We start from the raw sequence: 27,361 nt of genomic DNA on the forward strand, positions 1-27,361 counted from the left end.
AACCAGCTGTAATGGAAAGGAATAAAAATCGTTAATTAAAAAATTAAATTTAGGATTACCAAAGGGGACATCATGGAGGGGGAAGGATAAATTGGGAGGATGGGATTAACACACACACACTACTATCTATAAAATAGATAACCGACAGGAACCTACTGCATCGTGCAGGGAGGTTTACTCAATATTCTCCAGTTAACCTATGGGCGGGGGAGAATGGATATATGTGTACGTATCACTTATCCACTGTACTGTCAACATGACACTAATACAACATGGTAAATCAGCTATACCCCAGTTGTGTAAAAAAAAAAAAAAAAAAAGGCAGGGACAGAACCCTTTTTAAATGGTAACTAGTATGTACTGGCATAGATAGATAAATAAATGATAAATAGGCGGGTTTGTGTATACATATGTGCATATATATATATATATATATACACACACGTGTGTGTGTGATTTATTTATTATTTCTTTTACAACTGAAGAAAGAAAATGTGAAAGCTGAATAGGCTCTCACTGATTGGGTAAAACTAGAAGATGATGGACAAAAGACTGCCCTGGCCCTCTTCCCAGGTCCTTTACCTAAGCGACCCTTTCCTTACTGAAATGCAGCATCTTTAGGGGTCTTGACAAAGCCTCCTGGGAGAACCAGGCAAGGTTCTTCACTCCAGCCAGATCCCATGATAATGGGGCGTCCAGCTGCCCCATCTTCATCCTTCACTCTCGATGTGCAGAAGCCCACCCGGGAGGGGGAGGAAACGGGATGGGATAAATAAGCGACATGAACCTATTAGGTGCCCACTCTCTATCTCTGGCCCCACAAAACCCTGGCTCTATTTTAGGGACAAGTAGCAGGCTGGCAGAAATGACATGGGATCCTAACATCCCAGGGCCAGAGCACAATCGGGAGGGAAGAAAAAGCCTGGCCAGGGTACCTGCAACTCCTTCCTAAAAAGTCACAGTGTGGGACAGGCAGCCCGCCCGTGCGCCCTGGCCCACGGGGGCCTGGCTGTCTTGTGGTTGGTTAGACCGTGTTTTGTGGGTAAGCGTTCATGCTCGCCCGGCCCCCCAGCAGTGATGCTGGGTCATTGGAGTCACAACTGCCCATGAGAACACCTTACTGCGCAGAACGGGAATAACATGTTGGTGATTAATTCTTCTTCCCAACAGCCGGCTGCCCCAACTCCTTGATTAAAGAGCTCCATCACTTCAGGATCCTTGGAGAGGAGCAGGTGAGTCAGCCTCTCAGAGGCTACATGGGAGCATCATGGAAGCTAGACAGTAATGAGGCTGCTCAGGCTGCCTCCGGGGAGGCAGGGGGTGTCTCCTGACCTTCGGCGCCCGAAACGGGGAAGGGAGCCACGCAGGAAATATGTGTGAGAACGCTCTTTTCCTCTTCTCCCCATCAGAGCTGACAGGTTATTAATTGGTACATCTGCTATCTGCCAGAGCGTTTCATCTCAGGACACAGCAGTAAGCAGGTAGGACATGGTGGCAGATAAGCAAACAAATAAGTGCCGAGATGAATGACGCTGAAGGGATCGATTGTCGCAGGCAGCCCTGGTTTGATGTCTGTGGATGGATATGCAAGCTCTTCTCACCGGAATCTTCGACTTTGTGTGTTATCTGTATTTCACGGCAGCCGCCTTCTCTGTGGGCGTGAACATTGACTTATAGACAAAGGATGGCCCATTTCAGGTTGATTATTTAAATGCTGTGTTGGACTCAGTGAGATGTGTCAGATTCTAAGCAGACGTGCTAAGTAAATAATTCAGAATGCTAACTATTATCCATGTGTATGTGCGCGCACAACACACTTTTGACTGTTTAAAAATAAATCTCCTAGGAGTTCCTGTCATGGCTCAGCAATGACGACCTGCTGAGGTATCCATGAGGATGTGGGTTAGATCCCTGGCCTCACTCAGTGGGTTGAGGAGCTGGCGTTGCTGTGGCTGTGGTGTAGGCCGGCATCTGCAGCTCCAATTCGACCCCTAGCCTCGGAACTTGCCTATGACACACCTGCAGCCCTAAAAAGCAATAAAATAAAATAATTGAAAAATAAAAAATTTCTAAAAACTCCTAATCCTTATAAGGAATTACAGACTCCACATTGTTCTGTTACACCTTGATGTCACATTATCCTGGAAATAATTATACTATATAGTGGACCACAAGGTGATTGACCTATTTAATACTCTCTCATTAATTTTCACTCCCAAAGTTAGTCTTTACCCACCCTGACCAGAGAATATGCAGAGGGAGAAGTCACAGCTCAGTTTTGTCAACCAGTTTTTGGTCTGTGTGCCTTTTTCTCAGTATGAGTATGTTGCAAAGTTGAATGCCCATTTCCAACATCTAATTTCAAAAAGTGAGTTAACTAGGGGAAGGTGAAAAGCCAAAATCATTTCCCGTGCCTTGAATTAACAAATTATAGGACGCTTCATTCATATTTTCATACTGTAAATTTCCAGAATAGCAGATGCGATGTTTATTCAAATATAATCAAAATCAGTTATCCTTCATTGCAGGTAAGATAATGGACCCCAAACCTACCTATTTATGGAAACACCTGTATCTCACAGCTATTTTCCTGTGAAAGCCTGAGAGATTTCTTAAAGCAAGAATCACTGATTGTTACCTTGAGATTTCTGCTCAGATAATGGAGCCTTCTCTTCTAACTTGTACCAATATTTGCAAACTCTTTCCGTATTTGTTTGAGAGTCACTAGGTGATTAGTAGGGAAAGACGCCAGCTATAATCATCTCCTTAGATCTGCATAAAATGCAAAAGCCACTTTGCATTTTCCTAGACATCTAATCAAGTCATAATCAAAATCAATATCACTCTGATCAGCTGTGCTGCCTGATCACAGAGTGCCTCATAGAAATATTGATCTTTATTTCCCTCCTTCCTCTTTTCTTTCATTCAGCAGGTTCATAGTGAAGACCTACTCCTGCGCTGTACGCTGTTCTCTGTTACAGAACTAGAGGAGTAAAAAGCAAATCCTGGTCAGGCTCACATCTTGGTGGGAAAAGCCAGTGTGTTATACACACACAGACGTGCTTGGTATATATTAGGTTAGGTGTTTATCATTGCCATGGAGAAGAATAAAACCCAACAGGATAGAGAGTGCCAGAGGGAAATGTGACGTCTGACACAATGTGGTCGGGAAAGGGCACACAGACAGGTGCTATGTGCGTGAGGACGTGAAAGCGTGAAGGAGAGCATCACAGTGACATCCAGGAAGAGAGCCCAGGTAGAGGAAAGCGAGTACAGAATTCTGATTATTTTATGTGAAAAGTATTATAGGATAGGGGGTGTGGTTGGACTGAAGTGGGAAGAAATCCAGAAATGTGTGAGCTAGAGGCCAAAGAAAGAAAGAAAGCATCTTTAGAAGGAGGACTGTCTTTGCCCTCCACTGATGAAACGAGACAAGGAGGGCAGGGAGCGCTGAAACTCCAATGGAGGTCATTGTGACCTTGAACTGTAGACTAGTGAGGGTAAGGTCTGCCTGGACTGGGTTCACTGGCGAGGGGAGAAGAAAGAGAGAGAGCAAATATAGATACCTTTTGGGGTAGGAGTTTAGCTACAAAGAAACGAGGTAGCTGGGGGTAGGGAATGTGGGATTTCTTTTTTGTAAGAAAAACAGACCATGTTTATGTGCTACTGGGAATGATTCTGCAGAAGAATGGGGAGATTGATGATGCAGTGGAGGGGGGAGAATTTCAGGACAAGGTCTTTGTTCAACAGCTACCAGAGTGTAGGTTTAGCCTGAGGCAAGGGTGTGGGCAGCTCAGCCTGGTAGCAGTGGGGAAGGCAGAATATGCAGGAAGGTTTTTGCTGGTGGCTTGTCTTTCCTCAGTGAAACAGGAAGCAAAGTCAGCAGTCGAGAATGAAGATGGCGGAAGAGTTTTTCAGAGAGAGAAAAGGATGATGAAAGTGTCATTTAGGAGCAGAGGGAGTGAATGGAGATGGAATGAATTTAGAGTGAGATCAATCAGTTGGGTGTTTTTCTGTCACTGTGGAATGTGTAGGCACAGATACAGAAAGGTGGAGTCAGGTGTAACCAGCCACCCAACTAAAACAAAAACAAGAGGGAGGCAAAGAGGTGAAAGTTAACCTAAGAGAGTGAGCATCATGCCTGGGTCTGAGATTTTAGCTGGGTAAGCAAAGAGGGGTGATTGGAGAGAGCGGTGGGGAAGGTGGTGGGATTCACTGGTTACATGTCCCAGGAGGTTCAAGGAATTTTTGGAGATTGGGTTTTATGAGGGTTTAGCTAGAAGAGTAGGTATTTTTTTTTTTTCCCCACTGTACAGCAAGGGGGTCAGGTTATCCTTAGATGTATACATTGCAGTTACAGTTTTTTCCCCCACCCTTTCTTCTGTTGCGACATGAGTATCTAGACATAGTTCTCAATGCTATTCAGCAGGATCTCCTTGTAAATCTATTCTAGGTTGTGTCTGATAAGCCCAAGCTCCCGATCCCTCCCACTCCCTCCCCCTCCCATCAGGCAACCACAAGTGTAGAAGAGTAGGTATTGGCCAATGAGTGGGATACTTGATATTGAGATTGTGGAGGTGGTGCAGAGACTGGCCAAGACAATGTCAGGGGAGGTCCAGGAACGTTAGTGGCTGAGTTAAGGTAGTGGACAAGCTGACTGGACAAGTTGAGGTCATGGACTTAAAAAGCCAGGGTATTGGAAGTATGGCCCATGGGGTCCCCGAGAGCCTCCAGAATCAGCATTAGAATAGACTTGGAGAGAGTCCTGGTGAGTCACGTAATCAGGCTTCTAGAAACAGATCAGAGAAGGGGGAGAGAGATTGAGGGAGATGAGCATCAGTAGCTGACTGCAAAGGAGAAGTAGGAGAGCCTGATGGTGTGAAAATCAAAGCTGGAGGGTTTTAGAAAGAGAAAGGAAAACCGTTCTATTTGGGGCATTGCAGATCCATGCTTGGTGGTGCAAAGAAATCACCATCTGAGGGGCTGAACGGAACGTAGTGTCCTCAGTCATAAGCCAGATGCAGGAGGGAAGAATGTGACAAAAACATTGAGACAATGAGTAGGTCAAAGTCACAGGGCATTCACTGCTGACTGACCCTGAGTTCCCCAAGCTTGGGGGCAGGAGCTGGGGCAGCTGAAGGACAGGGTGTGAGAGGGGATGGACAGAGCCATGTATGGGCAGATCTGGGAACTGACAAGGGCACCAGGAGCTCGTTGGTGACGGATATAAACAGGACACATTAGGCAGGGATATTTCTGTCCTGATGACACATGACAAAACCTAGTGGCCTCAGGGCAGATGGTGGCATGTGGCTTCGGACAGGGAGGGGAGAGTTCCAGCCCCACTGCTCACTCCTGCCCGTGACCTAGGCCGCCTCACCCGGAGCTGGTCAAACTCCAAGGCTGTCTCTGGATGCTTGAGGCAGCTTCTATTGATGAGATGAAATTTTTATATTGTGTGTGACAAGTGCCCTTGGACACATCATTTCAGTCTCTCTCTAATGTGGCTTTTCAGTTTGTAGAAAAGGAAGAGTAATTCTCAGCTATCTCTCAGAATTTTTGTAAATAAATAAATAAGCATGCAAAGTAAGTTGCAAATATTAGGGACTACACTGAACTGTTTCTGATTTAAATACTATTTACACTCCACAAATAGTAGACCTAGTAGTAAACATAAATAGATTGACCAAAGTAGACACTCAAATTAGTGTAACAGGGAACTATATTCAATATCCTATAATAAACCATAATGGAAAAGAAAAAATCAGTGTAACAGTCACGTAAAAATAAATTGAGAAAACCTGTACACAAACTGGTTTGTCTCTGAATTCATTCCTGGATGTTAGAGATGCTTACCAGCTATCTAACTTTTTGGAATGTGATTTTTTTTCCATTCTCATTGGTCTTTAATAGGCCCTTGATTTTTGAGAAGGTGAGAAAGGTTTGGGTCCACAGCACAGATAAAGGAATTGACCCTTAATAGGGGAAAGCCATTTTCTTTGTTATAAGAAGACAGAAAGGAACAGGTGTGTGCAGGTGCAGGTGTATTTGCAGTTGTAACGGTGTGAAGGGGAAAGTTAGCCTCTGATGGCTCCATGAATGCAAACACATTTTTCTCCACTATATTTTCTCCACATAGAGTGCTTCACACAGAAGATGTCTGGCAAATATTTGCCCAGTAAATGAATTCTTCATTCATGACTTGTATCTTCATAGAGAAATATGAAATAGTATGTCCAGGTGAAGGGAGGAAGGTGGTGAGATGTGAGTAGTTTGGGAAGAAAGAAGAGAAAACACGCTACTAGAGAAACATGATTCAATCATGAAGGAATTGTAAGTGCTCATTTGAAGTTTGTGATCAGGAGTTTGAGAGAAGGCAGCCAATTGTGTCACTTTGTTAAGCAGTGTCCCACTGCAGGGGCGTGTGCACAAGAAAGAAGGGGTGACGTTTTCCAGGCCTTTGGTTTTGCCAGAGTGGGCAGATGAGGAGGACCATGGGCAATCCATTAAGAGATGTTTTCCAGGCAGTGTTTCTGGTGGTGGAAAATGGAATCTATGTCAGACCAGGAAGGAAGCTAAGCTCTGCGAGGGCCAGTAGCCAGGGAGAAACTGTCAGGTCAGTTCTTGATAAGTCTTAATGAAGCTGAAGAATTTAAGCAACATCTGTACTTCAGCAAGAGCATCAGGAAAGGAAAGACGGGAGATGACCTTTGAAAGTGACACATTTGGAATTCAGATTTCAGAGGTGGTACAATTTCTCAGGATGACAAGGCCTGGGAGAGGATTGTGACAGGGAAGAATTTTTTTAATGTCCCCATGCAGGAGAACATATAGAAATCTAAAGAACAGGTTGATGGATGGATGGTTCAATCCCCAAATGATGACAAGAAGCGGAGCAGAGATGACAATCGTGAACTAAGAGAAATGTCTCCCAAGAATTAGGGGTTTATCCACCCATGTCCATTGCAGTGGCAAGAGGGTGAGGGTGCATAGCCATAGGGCATAAGTTTCAAAGGAGCAGTGGCATGGGGTTTTGCAAGAGAGAAGGGCATGATGGTTTAGAAACATCAGTGAGGAGCCAGGAGACAACCGGCTCCACCTCTGGCCTGCAGGTATGCACCCCTGAAACAAAGCTGCCTTCCTTTAGGGTGGTTGCAAGGAGATGGACCGTTTGCAGTGAAATCAGGGAAGAGAAAGAAACCTTTGTAAAGGCTGATTATATAGGAGAGCTTATTCTTTGTGGAGCAGAAATTCCAGGCGACTCCAAGAGTAGGTTTAGGAGAGAAGGAATGCTCGTATTGGGGAACAGAGAGACCTTCGTGGAAATGAGAGTCTGGGGACAAGCGTAGCAGGGGATGCCCGAGTCTCAGAAGTAAACCATGACGGGAGCGTTCTGATGACCTTTGGAGCCAAGGAGGTGCACAACCAGACCACCTGACTGTTGTCAGACACCTCCTCTAGCTATTGTCATCCTAAGTGTGTCTCTTGGGCATTAAAGCCTTCATTCCAAAAATTGTCCTTGGTGTCATCGGCTTGCTGACACCAAGGAAAGATAGTTTTATTTTATTTTATTTATTTATTTTTTATTTTTTGTCTTTTTGCCATTTCTTGGGCCGCTCCTGCGGCATATGGAGGTTCCCAGGCTAGGGGTCTAATCGGAGCTATAGCTGCCAGTCTACGCCAGAGCCACAGCAACGCAGGATCCGAGCCGTGTCTGCAACCTACACCACAGCTCACGGCAACGCCGGATCCTTAACCCACTGAGCAAGGGCAGGGACCGAACCCGCAACCTCATGGTTCCTAGTCGGATTCGTTAACCACTGCGCCACGACGGGGACTCCGGAAAGATAGTTTTAAATGTAAAGCCATCCAATATAATGCAGAACATCGTTTTTTGAATGATCTGGGTCATCAAATTTCTAATCAGTTTATCAAACGTGTGGTGGAACCAACTCATCTCATTGCCTCAAACCAAAGCCTTACACAAAACTTCCAGACAATGAAACATCAATCTTCCCCTTCCACTGGCCCCCAAATCACCTTGACACCAACATAATTCCCCTCAGACTAGGGGATGACCAGGAGGGAGAGATATGGAGGTTCCATGTTAAAGAAAAGCAGAGTCCAGGAAGAGACCAGGAGGTGGGGGGTGCAGGTGACAAGCACCACAGCACCTCTGGGGAAAGTGCCGTTTCTCTAAGGGGAGGGTCCTGGATGTAGAGACCAACAGTACTGCTCAAAACCATTTCTTGGGGACTAAAGTCAAGTAAAATAATTTGTGCCCCCAGACAGCCTTGCCCTCTGCCGAGTGCCCCATGAGGAGAGTGCGCTTAGCAGTCCTGTTTGCAAAGCTTCCAGAAGTCTCTGAAGTCACACCCTCCTTAGACACTCCTGCAAGGAAATTGGTTTGCAGGTATCTACTTTCATAGCCCTGCCCTTCCTGTGGCCTGTGGGGCCCACAGCAATGGAGAAGCAATAAACAAGCCAATGGGTTTTGACCTTTCCAGAAGATTCCACGGCCACTAGAAGTTGAGAAACTTTTTGGCATCATGTCATCTGAAATATCTGAAAAAGAAAATTGCAATCCAGGATACAGTCTGTTGCTCTAATTAGATTTTAGGTGTTGTGTTATCTGTTTTCTCCTTGCGTTTAATTTCAGCCGTCGTAATGATGGGTTTTTTCTAGGCAATGAACAAGGTCCAGCCCTTTCTCTCGCCAATTTACTTCATCAGTCGATGACAGATGTCCAGGGATGAAAAGAATGTTATTAGCAACAAAACTGCGAATGCAAACAGCAATGTGACAGGCACCCCCACAGAGGCTGTCGCAACTCCCTGGGGCTAACTACCTGCAAATGAAGAAAAATAAGATTAAGATTACTGAGAATTTAGGGAGCATTTTTAAAATTCTAATACATACAGAAAACAAGGCATTCTCTACATAGTACGGGGAAATAGATTCATCATAACTTCATGTTCCTCTAAAAAAGGATGTTTTAGATGTTTTTTTAATCCAACGAGGAAGGGCTATAATCAACTGTATTTTTTTGTTAGTTTCTAAATGATGACCAAGGAATGGTGAGCTGGATTTTTCTTAATAGAGAGAACAAATAGAAAGAAAATAGAGGCAGCTTGGTATCGGGAAAGGTGGTCCTTTAGAGCCACAGCCCTGAGTTCTGACGAGGGATGGGGGTTTCCTGCCTGTGTGGACAAAGCAAAGGATTGAATGTCCTTGTGACTCAGTGGCCCCACCTGTCACTTCCCAGGGCAGATGAGAGTGAACTGCTTTGATGAAGTGGGCACGGTCCTTGGGTCCTTGCAGTGGTCGGTAACTGAGTGAACCGTGTCTCTGCTGAGGATTTTTCTCCTCCAGGGGAGGAGTAGGAGAAGGAACTGGGAAGGAATCCTAGGGTGCTCGTGGCTTAGACCTCACAGAAGCTAGAATTTAGCAGGGAAATGCAAGACAGCCTGCCAAGGGGTTGCTTTTGTAGCTGTACCTGAGTGCCCCCAAAAGGATACTCTGGCAAATTCCACAGCAGAACCAAAACAGCCTCCTTCCCCTGCTCCCAGGATTGGAAAGGCTGCCAGCCAGGCAGCTCCTGGATTGCTGACAAACTCTGACTCATCTTGACAGAACACTTGCCAGTTTCCCCAGATTTTAGTTTTACCTACTATCCCTGTGCTTCAAATTGCTTGCAGTTTTAAATTTCGCTTCCTTCTTGCTGTCTTTTCTTAGGAAAGCATGCGAATTAAACATCACGATATGGCCGCCTGGGCCTCCCACACAGGACAGGCCTTTTGAGTGGTTTTCCAGCAGCGTGGGTGTGGCTTATTCCAGCCCACTTCCTCCTCAGCCTGACCCCTCCAGCGACCACCTGCACTTAGCATGGAGCCAGCAGACAATAAGGCAGAGCTAACTGGTCCACGTGAGACTTGAACCTGTGACCCTGCTTTGTTATAGAACACTATTCTCCCCAACCCAACTCTTCTGACTCCCAACAGACGACTGAGGTGCAACCACTATTCATTATACTCTCCCATGACTCATTATTTAGACTCTTAAAATAGTTTATTGAAACGTCTGTGAATTTCACGCTTTCAAATGAATATTTCCTGTTCTTAAGAGAATCCATGAGCATACATATAAAAACTGAATAATTTACTCTCCAAATAAATAAAATATAAACCATACCAATGAGTCAAGATTTTACCTAGATAAGTCATCTGACAGATGTATTTTTACTCTAATCTGATAAAATGTAGGAGGACCTGTTTTTAATTTTCCCCCTTAGGTGCAGAATACGATGCTTTGTTAATATTAACATTTATTTTTTTTAATTTTTGCAAGTATTAGCCTGTGAGCTCTAAATTATCTTAGTTATCTGTCCGTGGATTATGCACTTGAGAAATTTTCAAACTGGTTTTACCAATCACTTAAACATCATAAATCGGCAAGAAGGATTAATCTGTCTACATGTACACAAGCTCACGCGCAGATACCCACTGTGATTCCAAGACAATGCAGACATGATTGGTGGAGCATCTGCTGCCTTTGGGTTCGCCTGGGAATGGGCTACACACACCATACACGCCTAGTCCACGTTCACGTTGCAGTCACGTTCCTCCAAGTTGGTTCTGTTCATCAATGCTATTCGACAGTGATAAGTAAACAAACAAACACAACACAACTTGGAAATAACACAAGGATTGGTAACTGTTCCTTTTCACCAAGCAGGGTCCATTTATCACTTTATCACCCAGTGTTCATACTTTCACTCAGATAAATACAGATATTCTCTTCTTAGTTCTAATTTGTCACAGGTCTCCTCCATCAAGACAAAGCCTACTCTGAGGAGGTATTTACTCAGAAAAAGAAAGAGAAAGTCCTGTTGAAAGTGGGATAAGAGAGTTGGGAGCCGGCGTTTTTTAAACACTACCCCCAAAACTGAAGAGGAAACTCTAGAGCCATTAAGAACGATTTTGAATCCTTCCTCCTCCTAACATTTCAGAACTATGTAAAGATGAGCCATGGAAAGGGACCAGGTAAAATCCCAAAGGAAGAGAAACAAGGTCAAATCCACGGAGTTTGTAAGGAGACATGGAAAGTGGAGAGCAGGACAGCATCTGAGAGGCAGTGAGAGCACGTGAGCCAGTCCTGCCTGCAGGCAGGGGAAACGGAAAATAACTCTTGCAAAAGGAACTAAGCTATTAAGAAATTACGCAAGTGCAAATAAATAGCAATGGATGTTGTCTTAAGAGAAATAGAAATATAAAAGGAAAAACTTCTTAAAAATGCAAGTAAAGGATTTCAGAGAAGTGGACCAATTTAGGAGATAGATTTAAAAAAAAAATCCAATATATGTACACTACAAAGCCCATAAGGAAAGTATCAAAGAAAAATTCTATATAACTTTCCTGATCTAACATGCATGTAAAATTGATCAGAAAATGACCAGCACCAACACATATTCTAATAAAATTACTAGATTCTAAAGAAAAAGAATTCCTTCAGGCATCTGGGCAAAAAAAAAAAAAAAAGATCAATTCACTTGTAAAGGAAGAAAAATTCAGATTGTCATCAGGCTTGCCCCTAACACCTTATATCAGAACATAGAGTAAGACATTTAAAATACATGAGTGGGAAAAAAAATGGGAGCCCAAGACTTTATATCCAGCCAAACTCATTTTCAAGAATAAAGACCCCACATAAACAGTCACTGAGCAAGAACTCAGTGACTGTTTTTCCAATGAGCTCTTCCTGAGGATTTGACTAGAGGAACAAGCTTCAAACAACCTAAATTACCGGGTAGACATCAACCTAGGGACTGGTGTGTGTGTGTGTGTGTGTGTGTGTGGAATTAAGATAACCTGAAAATTAGGAGAGGGAAAGCATAGTATGAAATGGCCCTATAGTTCAACAATATAGATGCAATGTTACTAGAAAAAGTTGTCAGGAGGACGGGTAGAGCACAGAAAATATATTTGAAGCTTCTAGTAATCATATTCCTGGTGGTCATGTTGCTGCTGTTACTCTAGAATCGTAGTGTGTGCCATGTGAGCTGAAGCAAATGAGCTGTTATGTAGTCCTGTCATTCTCTGTGTTCTTGAGAAAAGGTGTGGCAAAGGGGAGATAACAGATGTGAAATAGACAATTTGGGAGTTCCCTGGTGGTCTAGTGGTCCGGATTTGGCGTTTTCATTGCTGCAGCCTGGGTTCCGTCCCTGGTCTGGAAACTGAAATCCCACATCAAGCCACTGCAGCCAGTATATATAGATGTATTGGCTCATCCATGAGCCAATAATCCACGCTCATCTCTTGGAACGCCTCTCCTCTAATTCTCTCTTACTCCACTCCCACAAGGCCTTGGGCTCCACAACGCCACTGAAATGGCTCCTTTCAAGATCTCGGTGGCATCTCCATTTCTAACTCCAGCCAGTTTCCGGCGATTGACTTATCTGCAGCCTCTGATGCAATTTACCGTGATGCCGTCCTTGAAGTATCTTGTTCCCTTGCCTTCCCAGACACCCACATTCTTCTCATTTTCCACCTGCCTAACAGGCAGATTCTTCTCCGTCTCCTTTGCTGGCTCCTTCTTGTCATTCCCACAAAGGTTAGATAATCTCATCCAGTCTCATAGCTACTGAGATAACAGGCGTTGGAATGTCAAATCAGACTTACAAGAATCCTAGATGTAACCCAGTGTCAAGCTTTACTAATAACTCACGGATGCTGGTGAGGATGAGACACAGACAAGATACGGGGAAACCCACATCATTTAACACAGCCCAGGTCCTTTCTGGACATATTGGGCTATACTTTGGCAAGACTCAATAAGTGAGGTCTCTAGGAAGTTCATGGAATCATCACTAACATGAAATCTCTACATTATTATATAAACTGACTCCTCATTTATCACTTGATGAAATGTCTTCACTTATTCCTTAATAATTTCAGAGCTTATGACATTTTCAGAAATCCTTACCTCATAAATTCACATATTCTAGTTTGTTTACTATAAGCAAACTCAGACCAAGTGTTTCCTGCCAAATGCGTTCCAAAGATAAGAACCCCTTTCTAGTAAATGCCATTGTATATATGGAGCATTAGCATATTTACAAGGGGATTTGACCAACTCATCTTTTTTTCCTGGGGTCAGAAATATGAGAAAATGGATGGTAGGCTTGATGCTTAACCTTTCCTTTCTAGCTCTACCCATGACTTCAACACTGGTGTCTACAACCCACATCTTTCTCCTAAACTCCAAAGGCAGGCATTCAATTAGCTGCTCAACATTTTGTCTTCACTGTCAGGTTGATTATCAAACTGAATATGAGCACAATAGAAATAGCAATTCCTTTTCTCAACTCCCCAAATCTCAGGAATGAATTTTACTTCCTGCTTGACACCTATTCCTCTCATATCATGTATCCAATCTGCCTAAAGCGTCTGCCATTTCTACCTTCCAAACATATCCAGAACTCAGCCACTGCCCCACCCCCACGCCCACCCCCACCTCCGCCGATGCTTTCCTGGTTCAAGCCGCCACCATCGCTCACAGGAATCACCGAAATCGCCTCCAACCTGCTTCTCTGCTTCCATCCTTGTCCCCAGGAGTCTTCTCCGAACATAGCAGCCAGATGGCTGACTTTAAGAGATTAGTCAAGTGATGTCATCCACCGCTCGAAAGCCGGTATTCTCTTATCTCTCAGAATAAGAGCCAGAGTTCTTATAATGGCCTTCGGGGATCTTCATCCTGGGTCCCCAAGAACTCTCTGACTTCCTCCGCTATTATCCCCACCATACACCCATACATACACACGCCCACACACACCCACACCCTCCCCCCACACACACACACCAAGCACATTACAGCCTAGAGACCTTTATAAATTTGTATATTCAGCCTGGAAGGCTCATCCCCCCATGGCACATGGCTTGCTTTTCTAATCTCTGTCAGATGTAACTTCTTTAAAAGGGATTTTCTATTCCCTAATCACCTCTTTAAAATTCCCACATCTTCCGTGGAGTCCACCTCTTCTTGTCACCATTTGAAATGCTATGCAGTTTTAACCTTTCAGTACTTACTGTTATAGTCTGGTGCGTAAGAGAAGAGATGTCTGTTTTTATTCAGAGCTGTATCCCCAGCAGCCGAGGTAGTGTCTGGTACACAGTAGGTGCTCAATAAATGTTGCCTAAATTCATGAATAGTCAGATCCCTTGGAGTTGATCTGAGTTTAGAAGAGAGTGTGATCCAACAACGCAAGGAAAAAAGCAACTTAGGGCTGCAACAAGGAAGACCTTGGAAAGTGTGCTCTGCCGTGGCATCTTACGCTGCGGGCTGGGGAAACCATTAAAGGGAATTGAGCCAACCAAAGGCATAAAGAAATGAAGTCAAGCATCAAAGCAAGCGTCCTTTAAGAATAAGAATAATGATGAAAGGAAAATTTTGTTCGTTAACATTAGGCTTTCCTCATCAAACTGAATATACTCATTGATGTCATGTGGGCTGCTAACAATTACAGAGGTGGACCTTTGGGATCTATTTTCCAAATGATGTTAAACGCCCATAGGCTCCTGAATAGAGCCGCGAAAATGCACCATTCGATGAGATTAATGATGGTGCATTATGAGCGTCCACAACTTAAAATATAGATAGGTACCCTAAAATTAGCATGAAAAAAAGTCTCTTAAATACAGTTGGTAATCATGCTAAAAACCCAAACTTGCAAAAATCTATTTTTTGAAGACAAATTTCTAGAAACACAAAGAATAAATGCCTCACTTATCTGTTTTGCCAGTTGGGACTGGACGATTTCTTCTAGGTTGGACCATAACTCACCCACCCCACCCCCAGGTATTTCCCGAAATGGATGAACAAGAAAACCACACAACCACCAGTTATTAACCTTTGCTTAAAAACAAACAAACAAACAAGCAAAAACCATATATGAGTATATATTATCACTCTGAAAAGCTCATTTTCTTTTTGCAGTACAACCGGTACCAGCAATATGGTGCCGAGGAGTGCGTGCTACAGATGGGGGGCGTGCTGTGCCCCCGCCCCGGCTGCGGAGCGGGGCTGCTTCCAGAGCCAGGTCAGAGGAAAGTCACCTGTGAAGGGGGCAACAGCCTGGGCTGCGGGGTAAGTGCAGCTGCACCCCTGGGTGTAGACTGTTTGTTTGCTTCAGCAAATTGGTTAGGATTGTACATGCATTTTATTCTCATTGTCCTTTTGGACTCAGACATCTTTCAACTGAGGTATAAGAAAATCGATTTTTACATTTTTAACAGGATCCCATGTACGTTAGAAGGGAGGTACGATTTTCTGCTTTAATTGCTATCAACGTGTTTGCTCTAACACAGGAATCATGGTCAGCCTTTTAAACTTTTCTTCCCTGGCTCAGCTAAGTCAGAGCAAAAATGTGTGATTTCTTCAGAGTGGGCTTTAAGTAGACACAAGTGAAGGAGAAAGAGAATCCCTCATCTTAGCATGATGTCTTAGCAACCGTGTTTGCCTAAGCATTTCAAGAAATAAAATGAAGATTAAGATGGAAAACTCGAAATGCTATTGTGTCGTAAAAATCATTTTAAATCGAGATGAGCAAAACTTAATGGTGCCTCTTAGGGAAGCGGAATAAGAAAGCTGGAGCGTGTTTGTTCTAAGAGGTCAACCGATATGACCTAGACAGCTTCTCGAATGGATCTGTGGCTGCAAGCTGACAATGAAGAGGAGAGGGAAGCATAACTCAAATGCAAAAAGGCTGACTAAATTATAGGTTGAAATGACAAATGGATAATAATTCTGATATTAAATTTCATGCAGGCCAGAAAAGAAAGAAGGGTATGTGCTTAGAAAATGCTGTTGAATTTTGATGGGAAAGCGTTTCTTTTAAAATTGCAACTTCATGGGGAGCTTTGTGAAAGGAGGAGTGTGGACGGCAGAGGCATATTCCCCATGCCTAATTTTTGGCCAGGCACGGTGAGTTTCCTAAGCATAAATTGGCATCTGTTGCCCTTGGTAAAGCTTCCTACAGGTCATGCAGTGGGACCTATTTAGCCTTGGACTGAGCGATAAAGTAGAGGAAGTAGACGTTGAGAAATAATGAGATACCGCGATGCCTCAGCAGAGAGAAATACCTTTGGATTAATAATGGGGATTGCATTAGGATGAAAGCTCAAGTAATGTCTGCTAGCCCTAGAAATTATGGAACTCAAACTCCGCTTTCCCGCCTTAGTCATCATCATTTACTGTAGGATTGGCACCGACTTGCCTGTGGCCTAAGCAAGCTGCCCAATTCTGGGATCAGAATTTCTAGCAAATGTTTTCTTTTAAAATGAGTTACGGTAGCTTTTAACTAATGGCTCAATTATATGCTTCTGCCTGCTAATGGCTCCTCTTGTTCCCTCCTCTACAGCTGGGGTCCCTTTGACCCATCCTCTACAGTCAGTTGTTCACCTCGCTTTAAGAATTTTGAAGGTCTCTGGCATTTTAAGTTTTGAACATCTTTCTCTTCCCCTTTTTATACAATGTGACATTATGAGTAACACACACATTTAAAATCCAAATCATAGAAAATTACCTTGGGGTGAACTAAATTGCGTTAATATCTTTGGGATAAGAGAGTTTAGGGCCAGACCTTGCCTAAAGGAGGATGGCTGTATCTTCAGGATTTTTTTTTTTTTTTTTTTTGGTCTTTGGAAATTCCAGGTAATGAGTTTTAGGTTATTTTTATTTGTCCTGTTTTGTTATTTGGGGAAGTAGGCTTGTTGGTTTGTATATTACCTAACTATTGCCATATAACATGTAGCCCCAAATTTTAGCCATTTAATTAAGGAACATTTTTATCTCACAGTTTCTGAGGGTCAGGACTCCCTGAGCGGCTTAGCTGGGTGGTTCTGGCTCAGGGCCTCTTTGAGGTTGCAACCAAGCTTGGTTGCAGTTAAGTGGGGCTGGAAAATCCACTTTCAAAACGGCTCATCCACATGACTCTTGGCCAAAAATGCCTCCGTTTCTCAATAGCCATTAACAAAAGGCCATGGCTCCTCACCACATGGCCCTCGTCTCAGGCTGCTTGTCCCCAGAATGGTAGCTAACTTACCAGGAACAAGTGAGCCGAGAGAGAAAGCCGTGGTGACCTGCTCTCCGAGGCGGAACACCGTCAATTCTGCCTTGGTCCATCTGTTAGCGCTGAGCACCGCATCCAGCCCATTCTCAGCGGGAAGGAAGTCAGGCTCCATCCTAAAGGAGAGGGTGTCAAGGAATTCCTGGACGTACTTTGAACCACCACCATTCGTAATTTGAAGTTGAATAAAGAACGAAAGAGATGAGTGTCCCAAGGATGCACTTAACCCGATGCTTTCCTCTCCCTCCCCAGCTTTTTGGCTCCAATCCCCACACTCTTTTTCAGGCTTGTATCAACTCCCATTGCTTTGGCTGCCCAACAGCGATAAATTGACCCCATCTTGGCTCTTTACCTTCCAATCCTTAATTTTCACAAAGGGCTGTTACCCAACTTATCCATGTCTTTGGGATTCTGTAGTGGTTAACAAGTAGAGTAGGTTGTGTGATCTGTGTCCAAATCCTGGCTCTACCAATAACTGTAGTCTTCCTCTTTCTGTGCCTCCGTCCCCTCGCCTCTAAAATAGGGTGTATTATAATGACCCTATGCTATATAGAAACATTATGAATATTAAATGAGCTAATAGATATAAAATGCTTAGATTAGTGCCTGGTATTAAGTGTATATTTATTCAGTAATTAATCAAAAGCTTAAATCAATATTTACAGAAAGCTCACCTAAAAGAACCAATATTCAAGGCTAATAAATTAACTATAGGACATTTGTTTTATCCTTTTCCCAAGCATTCCAGAACTTACCCTTGTATCAAGCCAGATCTACAGCAGGTAATTAGGTACCTGGCCCTCGCTGCTTCACCCTTCAAAGAATTGTTTTCCTCAAAGTAACTTGACCTCACTTGTTTATATTGTGGGCATTAAACAGGGCATTTGATGTGTGTGGCTCAGGACATCCCAATGGACTTTTCTGCGAGGAACCATGGTGCCACTTCCAAGTTCATTCTGCTTGTCTTGGGGAAAGCTGTCTTTGAGGATATTATGAATTGTGCAACGACTAACAGTTCCCTCTGAAAGCTGACTGCTAGAAAAACTAGAACCACATTCGTGGGCCTTCTGTAGCATAGAAATGGGCCACTAACAGAGTAGATTTTGAAGCCTAGCTCCTGGCTTCACTTTTTTACTTCTTTCTCTTCGGCTTTTCCTGGGATCTGCTGCTTTGCCGTGATTTGTACACCCTTGTAAGCTGAAAGCCTTTTCTGGATTTAGGGGTGCTGATGGAAAGCTGTAGTGTGGTAGAAATCATGGTTAGCTTATGTTGTTTTAGAAGCAGAACAGGCCCAATAAGTAGAAGCTGGAGGAAGATGAATCACCCAGCATTTGTTCTAGCACCACGGACAGCTGCCCCAGGGAGCCGTGAACGCCTCACCCCACACAGTGGTCAAGGAAGGTCACTGATAGCAAAGCTATGGAAGAATCATTGCGGCTTGGACATGCTTTCCAGGCTGTAGTTTATGGGTGTACAGTAAGATATCCGCAAATCCACCTGTGCTTAATTTGTCCTCAACTGTCAGCTCTTGTTACATGGGTATCCAAGAAATGCTTGCTGTTACAAAAAGGAGCTCATATGTAGAAAATGTTGAGAACCAAGTTCCCTGTCATTCACAGAATTTAAAACTCAGCCTTCTGGGTACGCTGTGATGCGCCCATGGATACACATTTTTAGAGCCAAGACACAGGTATGTGTTGAGCTCCAGACTGGGTAGTTCTAATCCTGTCATCAGTCAGCCCACCACCACATCCTCGGTGGCCCCTTACATGTCCAGTATTACTGTTATACAGAGTTTCTATCAGAAAACACAAACCTCAGCATTTTGATTATCTTTGGCTTCTTTAAAATAGGTGTGAAGGCTAGTATTTATGACTCCCTTATTGCAACCTATAGTATTAATCACTGGAAAATCAGATTAGCTGATCCTTTGCTCTCCTGTATCGCTAGGCTTAACTGTTACCCAGAGCGCAGTGAACATTAGCTAATAAATGAAGAAAATGATTTCCATGTAAATGGTAATGTCAGAACTTACTGTTGTGGGTCAGCAGTAACGAGCCCAACTCGTATCCATGAGGATGCAGGTTCGATCCCTGGCCTCGCTCAATGGGTTAAGGATCTGGTGATGCCATGAGTTGTGGTGTAGGTCGCAGACAAGGCTCAGATCCCAAGTGGCTGTGACTATAGCATAGGCCGGCCCCTACCGCTCCGATTCGACCCCTAGCCTAGGAACTTCCATGTGCCATAGGTGCGGCCCTAAAAAGCAAAATAAATAAATAAATAAATGGTAATGTCAGTACATCCAGGAGAGGTCTGACAGACGTGTGATGGTTGCCGCAAAGAATTATTTGTACTTAAGTACCACCTCCCAGGATTCAAGCTGAAGTGATACACTTGTTTCATGCCTTGATGGTCTTGTCCTTGGGCTTGATATTCTTGTCTTGAGTAAATTCACGTATTTGGAGTTCAACATCATTAAATGAGTGAGAAAATGAATGAATGAATGAGAATCTTAACAATGTAGAAGTGATATGAATACACTATCACTTTTATTTTCAAACACTAAGTATCATTTACTCCAATGTTAGAATCACTTGTCTTACCTCAATGAGAACCTCTGTTGCCAGGGGGGAGAGGGGAGGAATTAGGATGGACGGGGAGTCTGGGGTTGGTAGATGCAAACGATTGCATTTGGAATGGATAAGCAACGGGGTCCTGCTCTAAAGCACAGGGACCTGTATCCAATCACACATGATAGAACATGATAGAAGATAATATGAGAGAAAGGATGTGTATATATGTATATATCTGAGAAACTGACCCAACCCTGAAAATCAACTACACTCTAATAAAAATAATGAAGTAAAATAAAAACAATATATAAAATATGCAGAGTTTCACTCACACACATAACGCATAATTCAGAACACCAAAATACACTAAGCTCAGAGATCCACAGAAACATCAGTCAGGAACCTGAACGTCCTACAGAAATTACAGAGTTGACATGCCCTATTGAAGGCCGCACAGCCAAAGCAAGAATTCCATAATTCCCATATATAAAATGTCTTCCTCTTGGGAGGGCTGAGATTTTAGCACTGACACACCACAGACTATTATTAAATGGATAAACCGACCTCAGCGAAGAATATGTTTTGGGATCAAATAGCCTGACCTGAGTCTCTGCTAACCCTTGACCATATTTTTATGACCACTCATAAAAATATCAGTTGATTTCCTGAGGAATATTCCTGTTAGTGCACAACAGGAACATTGCTCGTCATCGTGGCTATCTCACTCCCTTTCACGGCGCCGAGGTAAAATGGTGACGTGTTTAAAACTGGAAAACAGGAGTTCCCGTCGTGGCACAGTGGTTAACGAATCCGACTAGGAACCATGAGGTTGCGGGTTCGGTCCCTGCCCCTTGCTCAGTGGGTTAAAGATCCGGCGTTGTCGTGAGCTGTGGTGTAGGTTGCAGACACGGCTCGGATCCCGCATTGCTGTGGCTCTGGTGTAGGCCGGTGGCTACAGCTCCGATTTGACCCCTAGCCTGGGAACCTCCATATGCCGCGGGAGCGGCCCAAGAAATAACTAAAAAAGACCAAAAAAAAAAGAAAACTCTAAAACTGGAAAACAGCAACAAAATATGGACTGCATTGTACTCCCTGACCTGGGAATGCAAAAAGACATGGCAATCAAACCCTGTGCGTTGTCTCTAAAGAAAACATCTTTATCTTATTTGGTGGTGTGTTGATATGTTATATGTCTGAGAGATGATTTCTTAAAATAATCCTAGGAGCTGAATGAAGAGTTTTCTATTTGCAATGAGAAATCTAGGGACAAGATTTAACAGCTGGACAAAAATTTGACACAGTTAAATGAAAACCGGAGATCTTTTAAAAATCATTAAAGTGACCACAGTTAAGGCAGTAAGACAGAATTTCTAAAGGTCACTCCCTCCTTCAGGGAGTAGGGTGTGCTGCTCTGAGACAGGTTCATGGAGGAGCAAATGGAACATTCGCCTTGGGCTCCCAACTTGCACAGACCCCTTCCAAGCCCTCCTGACCAAGTGTGTCTACTTGCATTGTTTTCCTGGGAGAGGGTCTCAAAAATCTGAAGGTACAGTGGCTCCGTGAAACCTGGATCTAGGCCTGCACAACGACAGGTATGACCTGCTACGGGCAAAGAAACTTTTGTTGAAACTACTTATGACCACGGCACTAATATTGCTGAGGATTTTCATTAAGTGAGAGTCCAAGTCTTGTTTTTAGCCCTTATATAGGAAGTCTGTATAGACAAATGGAGATACCTATTCTTTCATTCACAGATCTGATTAAGTTTAAAACGTAATAAATAGATGGAGAGCCCTTTTTTTATCAATATATAGGGCTCAGAAATAGAAAGCAAGCAGGTGGTCACCAATTAATAATAAAAGGCAAAACAAAATGGTTACTTCTCCCACTTCTTAAAGGTAGCTTAATTTTATAAAAAAATATATCATTAAATTATATGAAGTATTTCAAAAACTGTCTAGAGTTCTTTCTTATTCCAAAGAAGAACAGAGATTAAAACATAGGCTCCAAGCATGCGTGGTTTGTTTATTTATTTATTTTGTCTTTTTAGGGCCACACCTGCAGCATGTGGAGGTTCCCAGGTTAGGGGTCGAACTGGAGCTACAGCTACCACAGCCACAGCAACACCAGATCTGAGCTGCGTCTACGACCTATACCACAGCTCATGGCAACACCGGATCCTTAACCCGCTGAGTAAGGCCAGGGATCAAACCTGCATCCTCATGGATACTAGTCAGGTTCATTACCGCTGAGCCAGGATGGGAACTCCATGTGTGTTTTACATCTTAATGCTTTCCAGGAGACACTGCAAAGGACCAGTGTCTTTTCCTGTGGAAACTTGGCCAGCGTTAAGCTCCAGGCTGCAACACCACCTTGCTTGCCTCAATTGCCTGGCCCCGCCAGCATGTAGAGTATGGAACCAAGTCCTGTTGACACATTATTTTTTGATATACAAGATGTTCCTTATCAAAAAAGTATTTTTAAAAGGAAGCGAACGCTATGAAATGTCATAAATACGCTTTCCGTGTTTATTTGACAAGTGTCCAAAAATCTAATTTAAACTCTCAATTTGGCTCCTTCGTGGAGTGGAAATAAGTCTTGCTAGACTTTCTGCTTGTGAGACAGCTTGCAGTGCAAAGATAGAAAGCTTTGGAGAGTATTTCTTTTAATTAAAGAAACCGTTCATAAATGTACAAACAATTTTCTGCATACAGTTCCTCTGGAAAGCATTTATCGATGGGCAAATGTTCCTAGAAAATATTCTGCAGAGTCCAAAATAGAAATATATAGCATCTAATCCAACACAGACCAGTGACCTTCCCACGTCTTTAGCTGGGTTTTTTGTTTTTTTTTTTTTTTCTGTTAAAATAAGGAGATTATGACATGATTACACTCTTTCAAAATCATAAGTGCCGTCTCTTTGAATAATGTGTTAGGTAATCAATTTTGTGGCAGATTGAACGCAGAAGCCTTCTTTAGTGCCACCAGCTGCAAGAGCGCTCAGAATGTTCCAGAAAACAGACTTCTACTGAAGGTAACAGAGTTTCTGCGCATGCATTTCGATTCTGCTCTTACTTCAGTCTAGGGCTGTGCTGTCCAATTCGGTAGCCACAGGCGGCTTTTTAAATTAAAATTAAGTAAAATTTAGAGTTAGTTTCCTCAGTCATGATAGCTACATTTTAAGGGCTCAGTGGCCACACGTGGCTTCCAGCTACTGGACCAAACAGTGCAGATGGAGCGTTTTTTCATCAGTATCACAGAATGTTCTGTGGGGCAGAGAGAATATCTATAAGATGTCACCCAAGGAGAAGCAGTCACAAACTCAGAGCTTCCTGTGTCTCAAACATAAGCCCCTTGACCTCTTCAATGTAATTAAGAAAAAGCTTTCCAGGAAGTAAAGCAATTCCTAAGTTAAAAAAAAAAGAAGTGGGGAGTTCCCATCGTGGCTCAGCAGAAATGAAATTGACTTGTATCCATGAGGACGCAGGTTCAATCCCTGACCTCGCTCAGTGGGTTAAGGATCTGGCATTGCCGTGAGCTGTGATGTAGGTCACAGACTCGACTCAGATCCCACGTCACTGTGGCTGTGGAGTAGGCCGGCAGCTACAGCTGCGATTAGACCCCTAGCCTGGGAACCTCTATATACCATGGGTGAGGGCCTAAAAAGACAAAATTATAATAATAATATAATAATAGTAAGCATAGAGCCATATTTTCTGAAGTGATGCTCATACAGTGCAGATTCCAAAGGATGTTACCTACCAGGAGGAGGGTCAAAGCGGGGTAGAGAGACTTCGCCAAGATCCGTGATCACATAGTTTGGAAGCACAGCGTAAGCTTGGTTAAACAGAACTTTTTTCTGTTGGACTCAAAGCTTTCAAAATGCAAACATGTATTTGCCAGAACAAGGAGAGTACCACAAGCAGCCTCTCCTAAGCCTCTTCTTGCCCTGAAGGGCAAGAACTGCCTTTCATGTGGCACATGTTGTGAGACAGGTGTTTCATGGAACAACTTAATTCGGGGAGTCACATCACTTGCTTATCTGAATAGCAGGCTTACCAGAGTATGCTGGCGAAGGAGTTAGTGAAGGAAGCCGAAAGAGGAGACCATTAGACTCAACATGTTCCTCTTAATAGAGAGGTAATAAAGTGTGATTTTTTTTGTATACCACATTCAATTGTGGTAAACCACATTGTCTTAGAGGTATGTTTGAGACTATATACATCTGTGTGTGTGTGTTTGCTTTTTAGGGCTGCACTTGCGGCATGTGTAAGTTCCCAGGCTAGGGCTCGAATTGGAACTGCAGCTGCCAGCCTACAGCCACAGCAATGCAGGATCTGAGCCACATCTGCGACCTATACCACAGCTCATGGCAGTGCCGGATCCTTAACCCACTGAGCAAGGCCAGGGATCAAACCCACATCCTCATGGATACTAGTTGTGTTTGTAACCCACTGAGCCACAATGGGAACTCCCTTTACTATATATTTTTATAGCAAAATCTTTTTTATTCTTAAACTGCTATGGATATGTGATTGTATGGCTTTCAAATCTATAGAGAAATTAGGATGAAATTTTATGACAGCATGTGGTTAGTAACTTGTTTTCACATGGTTCCTATTCAAGGAACAAGGGAGATTTTTGAACTTCATAGAATAAAGGCTCTCATGGTAAATTTAATATGCTCGCGTCGTGGGTATCAGTATATGTGGAGCTCAGGAAACGTCCTAAGACAGTGGTCGTGACAAAGGCATCGTGGCGTTGTGCCTTCTTGTTTTGCACACGGTCCGGAGTGGCTGCAGCACGTTGGCAAGAGCAGTCACAGGGACGTGTGCCTGGGGCTCCTCCGGCTGTAACTGCCCTGGCGGGGCCACCCTCACGAGGTGGCTGGTTGGAGTCCCCCACCTGGCTTCGTGTAACGGCAGCCCTCTCTTCCCATCCTTCCCAGCGGCCTCGGGACGTTCTAGGGGATGGAGCCTCATGCTCCTTCTCATTATACTAATTACTTTTACCCCCACCATTCCTCAGGCCTCTGTCACCAGGTGGTAGAAGCCACACAGAGACACATCATGTTCTCTTTCTGATGGGCCTCCAGCTCTCTTTCCTCTTTGGGGTCTCTCCTGAGCGCCAGCCCCGAAACAGCGGGGGTCCTCTTTATCCAGGTCACAGCCCCCATCATTCCTCCCTGTGCACTGGTGTCTTTTTATCTCCCGCCGCCGTGCCACCTTGAGAAAATGGCCTCGAGGACAGGGTATCGTTCAGCCAGCCCGTCTGCTACCCTCCCCGATTCTCCTCTCGTCTTTCGTGGTGTTATATGCACTCTGATTGGGAGGTGTGAGCATCAAGGCAGTTTTCTTTCTTCTCGCAGGTTCCCTTCTTTAAATACTATTTTCAACTGTGGGAAAATATACATAGCATAGAGGTGCTATTCACAACCACTTTTAAGTGTACAATTCTGCAGCATTAAGTACATTCGTCATGTTGAATAACCATCACCACGGTCTATTTCCAAACTTGTTCATCACCCCAAACGGAAACTCTTATTTCCATTCGGCAATAATTAACTCCCCATTTCCCCCAGCCGCTAGTCACCTCTAACCTACTTTCTGTTGCTATGAACTTGCCCATTCTAGATATTTTGTGTAAGAGGAATCATAGAATATTTATCCTTTGGTGTCTGGCTTTCCAAAATGCTTGTCACTTAGCATAAGGTTTTCAAGGCTCTTCCATCATGTGTCAGAATTTCTTTCCTTTGCATAGCTGAATAATATTCCATTGTATGTACGTACCACATTTTACTCCTCCCCTTCCCTTTTAAAATGTATTCAGCTTTTTTTTTCTTTTTTTAATCATTATTTATATTTTTTTCTACTGTACAGCATGGTGACCCAGTTACACATACATGTATACATTCTTTTTTCTCACATTACGTGTTCCATCATAAGTGACTAGACAGAGTATTCACCTTTTTTTAATTAATTAAACATATTTTTTAAATATATTAAAAATATTTGGAGTTCCTGTCGTGGCTCAGTGGTTAATGAATCTGACTAGGAACCATGAGATTGCGGGTTCAATCCCTGGCCTTGCTCAGTGGGTTAAGGAGCTGGCATTGCCGTGAGCTGTGGTGTAGGCCAGAGGCTACAGCTCCAATTCGACCCCTAGCCTGGGAACTGCCATATGCCGCGGGAATGGCCCAAGAAATGGCAAAAAGACCAAAAAAAAAAAAAATTAGTTAAAAATAAAATCAGGAGTTCTCTGGTGGCTCAGTGGGTTAAGGATCTGGCATTGTCACTGCTGTGGCTCAGGTCACTGCTGCAGCACAGGTTTGATCCCTGGCACAGGAATTTCCATATGCCACGGGCTCAGCCAAAAAAAGAAAAAGAAAGGTAAACAATAATTAAATTTGTTAGAATTTTACACCATTTCAGACACTGTGTTTCTTTGGAGTTCGACTGGGAGGAAGGAAATGTGCCTTCTACTGGCAGAGGCCAAGATCAGGGAAACCAAATCCTAAAACTTAGCTCCTGTTCACTCCAAGGAGCAGTGGTGCAGGTGGTCCTGCTCGGCATCTTTCAAACGTTAAACTGGCATCGAGCACACTCTCCTGTCATACCAATTTAGTTGAATGACATGTTTAAGAAAAATGTGAGTAATGTCTGCTGGGAAATTTAATTTACATGCTCAAAATTAGTTCTGTGAAACACGTCGCCAAAAGCATCGAGCTGCCAAGTGCAAACAGGTGAATTTCACTTTTTGTGCAGTTTTTAAATAGTTTAAATAGTCCTTAAAGTATAGGAGGATATATTCTGATGGTGTTTTGCACATATCTGCTTTCTAGGAATTTTATTCTTGTGCCATATTTTATTGTTTGGGGTTTATCTTCTTATTTTTGTTGGTACCTATTTTCAGTAAAATTTAAACAGAGTTCAACGTGGCCCAAGCAAAGCAAGCAATGGAGTAACATGCATTTCTCACTGTGTGTCAGATGTTCCATTGCAAAGCTGTCATAAATTATTAGGTCTGTTCTCTGCAGCCTCTTTGGAGGGAATAGGACTTTTTCTGGGTAAAGACAATTTCCCCTATTGTCAGTGGTCCCAAAGGGTCTAATTCCAGACCCAGAAACCAAGTCCTCCCTGGATCCCAAGAAACATAGTCAGCCTTCCTCCTTGCCTACTTTGTGCTTCAGTGGCTCCAGGATTCTGCCTTCTCTTCCTCCTCTTCAGCAGAGAATGAATGGGGCTAAGAGAACCATGAAGGCTCTCCAGGCAAACTTGACCTGGCCCTGACCTTGACTCCCACCTTCCCAGTGGATTGGTGGCCCATAGGATGTCTGCTTGGCAGAACTATCTGAGTCTGCTTCACAGGCCTTTGTCCACCTGTCCATTTAAAAGTTTATATTGTGTAGCCAAGACTTGGAAACAACCTAAGTGTCCATCAACAGATGACTGGATTAAGGTGTGGTACATACATGCAATGGAATACTACTCAACAATTTAAAAGAATTAAATAATGCCATTTGCAGCAACATGGATGCAACTAGAGATTATCATACTGAGAGAAGCCAGTCAGACAAAGAAAGACCAATACCGTATGATATCACTTATACGTGGAATCGAAAATATGGCAGAGGAGTTCCTGTTGTGGCTCAGTCAGTTAAGAACCC

The 27,361-nt window shown here is 43.4% G+C and overlaps 1 protein-coding gene across 1 annotated transcript in view; it reads left to right on the forward strand.

The window, feature by feature from the left end:
• PRKN (parkin RBR E3 ubiquitin protein ligase) overlaps window positions 1-27,361 on the forward strand; it is a gene marked incomplete at its 5' end in the record, with an annotated part of 1,032,625 nt that overhangs the window by 811,604 nt on the left and 193,660 nt on the right. The window contains 2 exon segments of the mRNA NM_001044603.2: window positions 1,171-1,232; window positions 14,992-15,141. Coding sequence (NP_001038068.2) covers window positions 1,171-1,232; window positions 14,992-15,141 — 212 coding nt within the window.

The sequence above is a fragment of the Sus scrofa genome, chromosome 1 (assembly GCF_000003025.6).
Source record: "Sus scrofa isolate TJ Tabasco breed Duroc chromosome 1, Sscrofa11.1, whole genome shotgun sequence".
Classification (NCBI taxonomy): Eukaryota; Metazoa; Chordata; class Mammalia; order Artiodactyla; family Suidae; genus Sus; species Sus scrofa.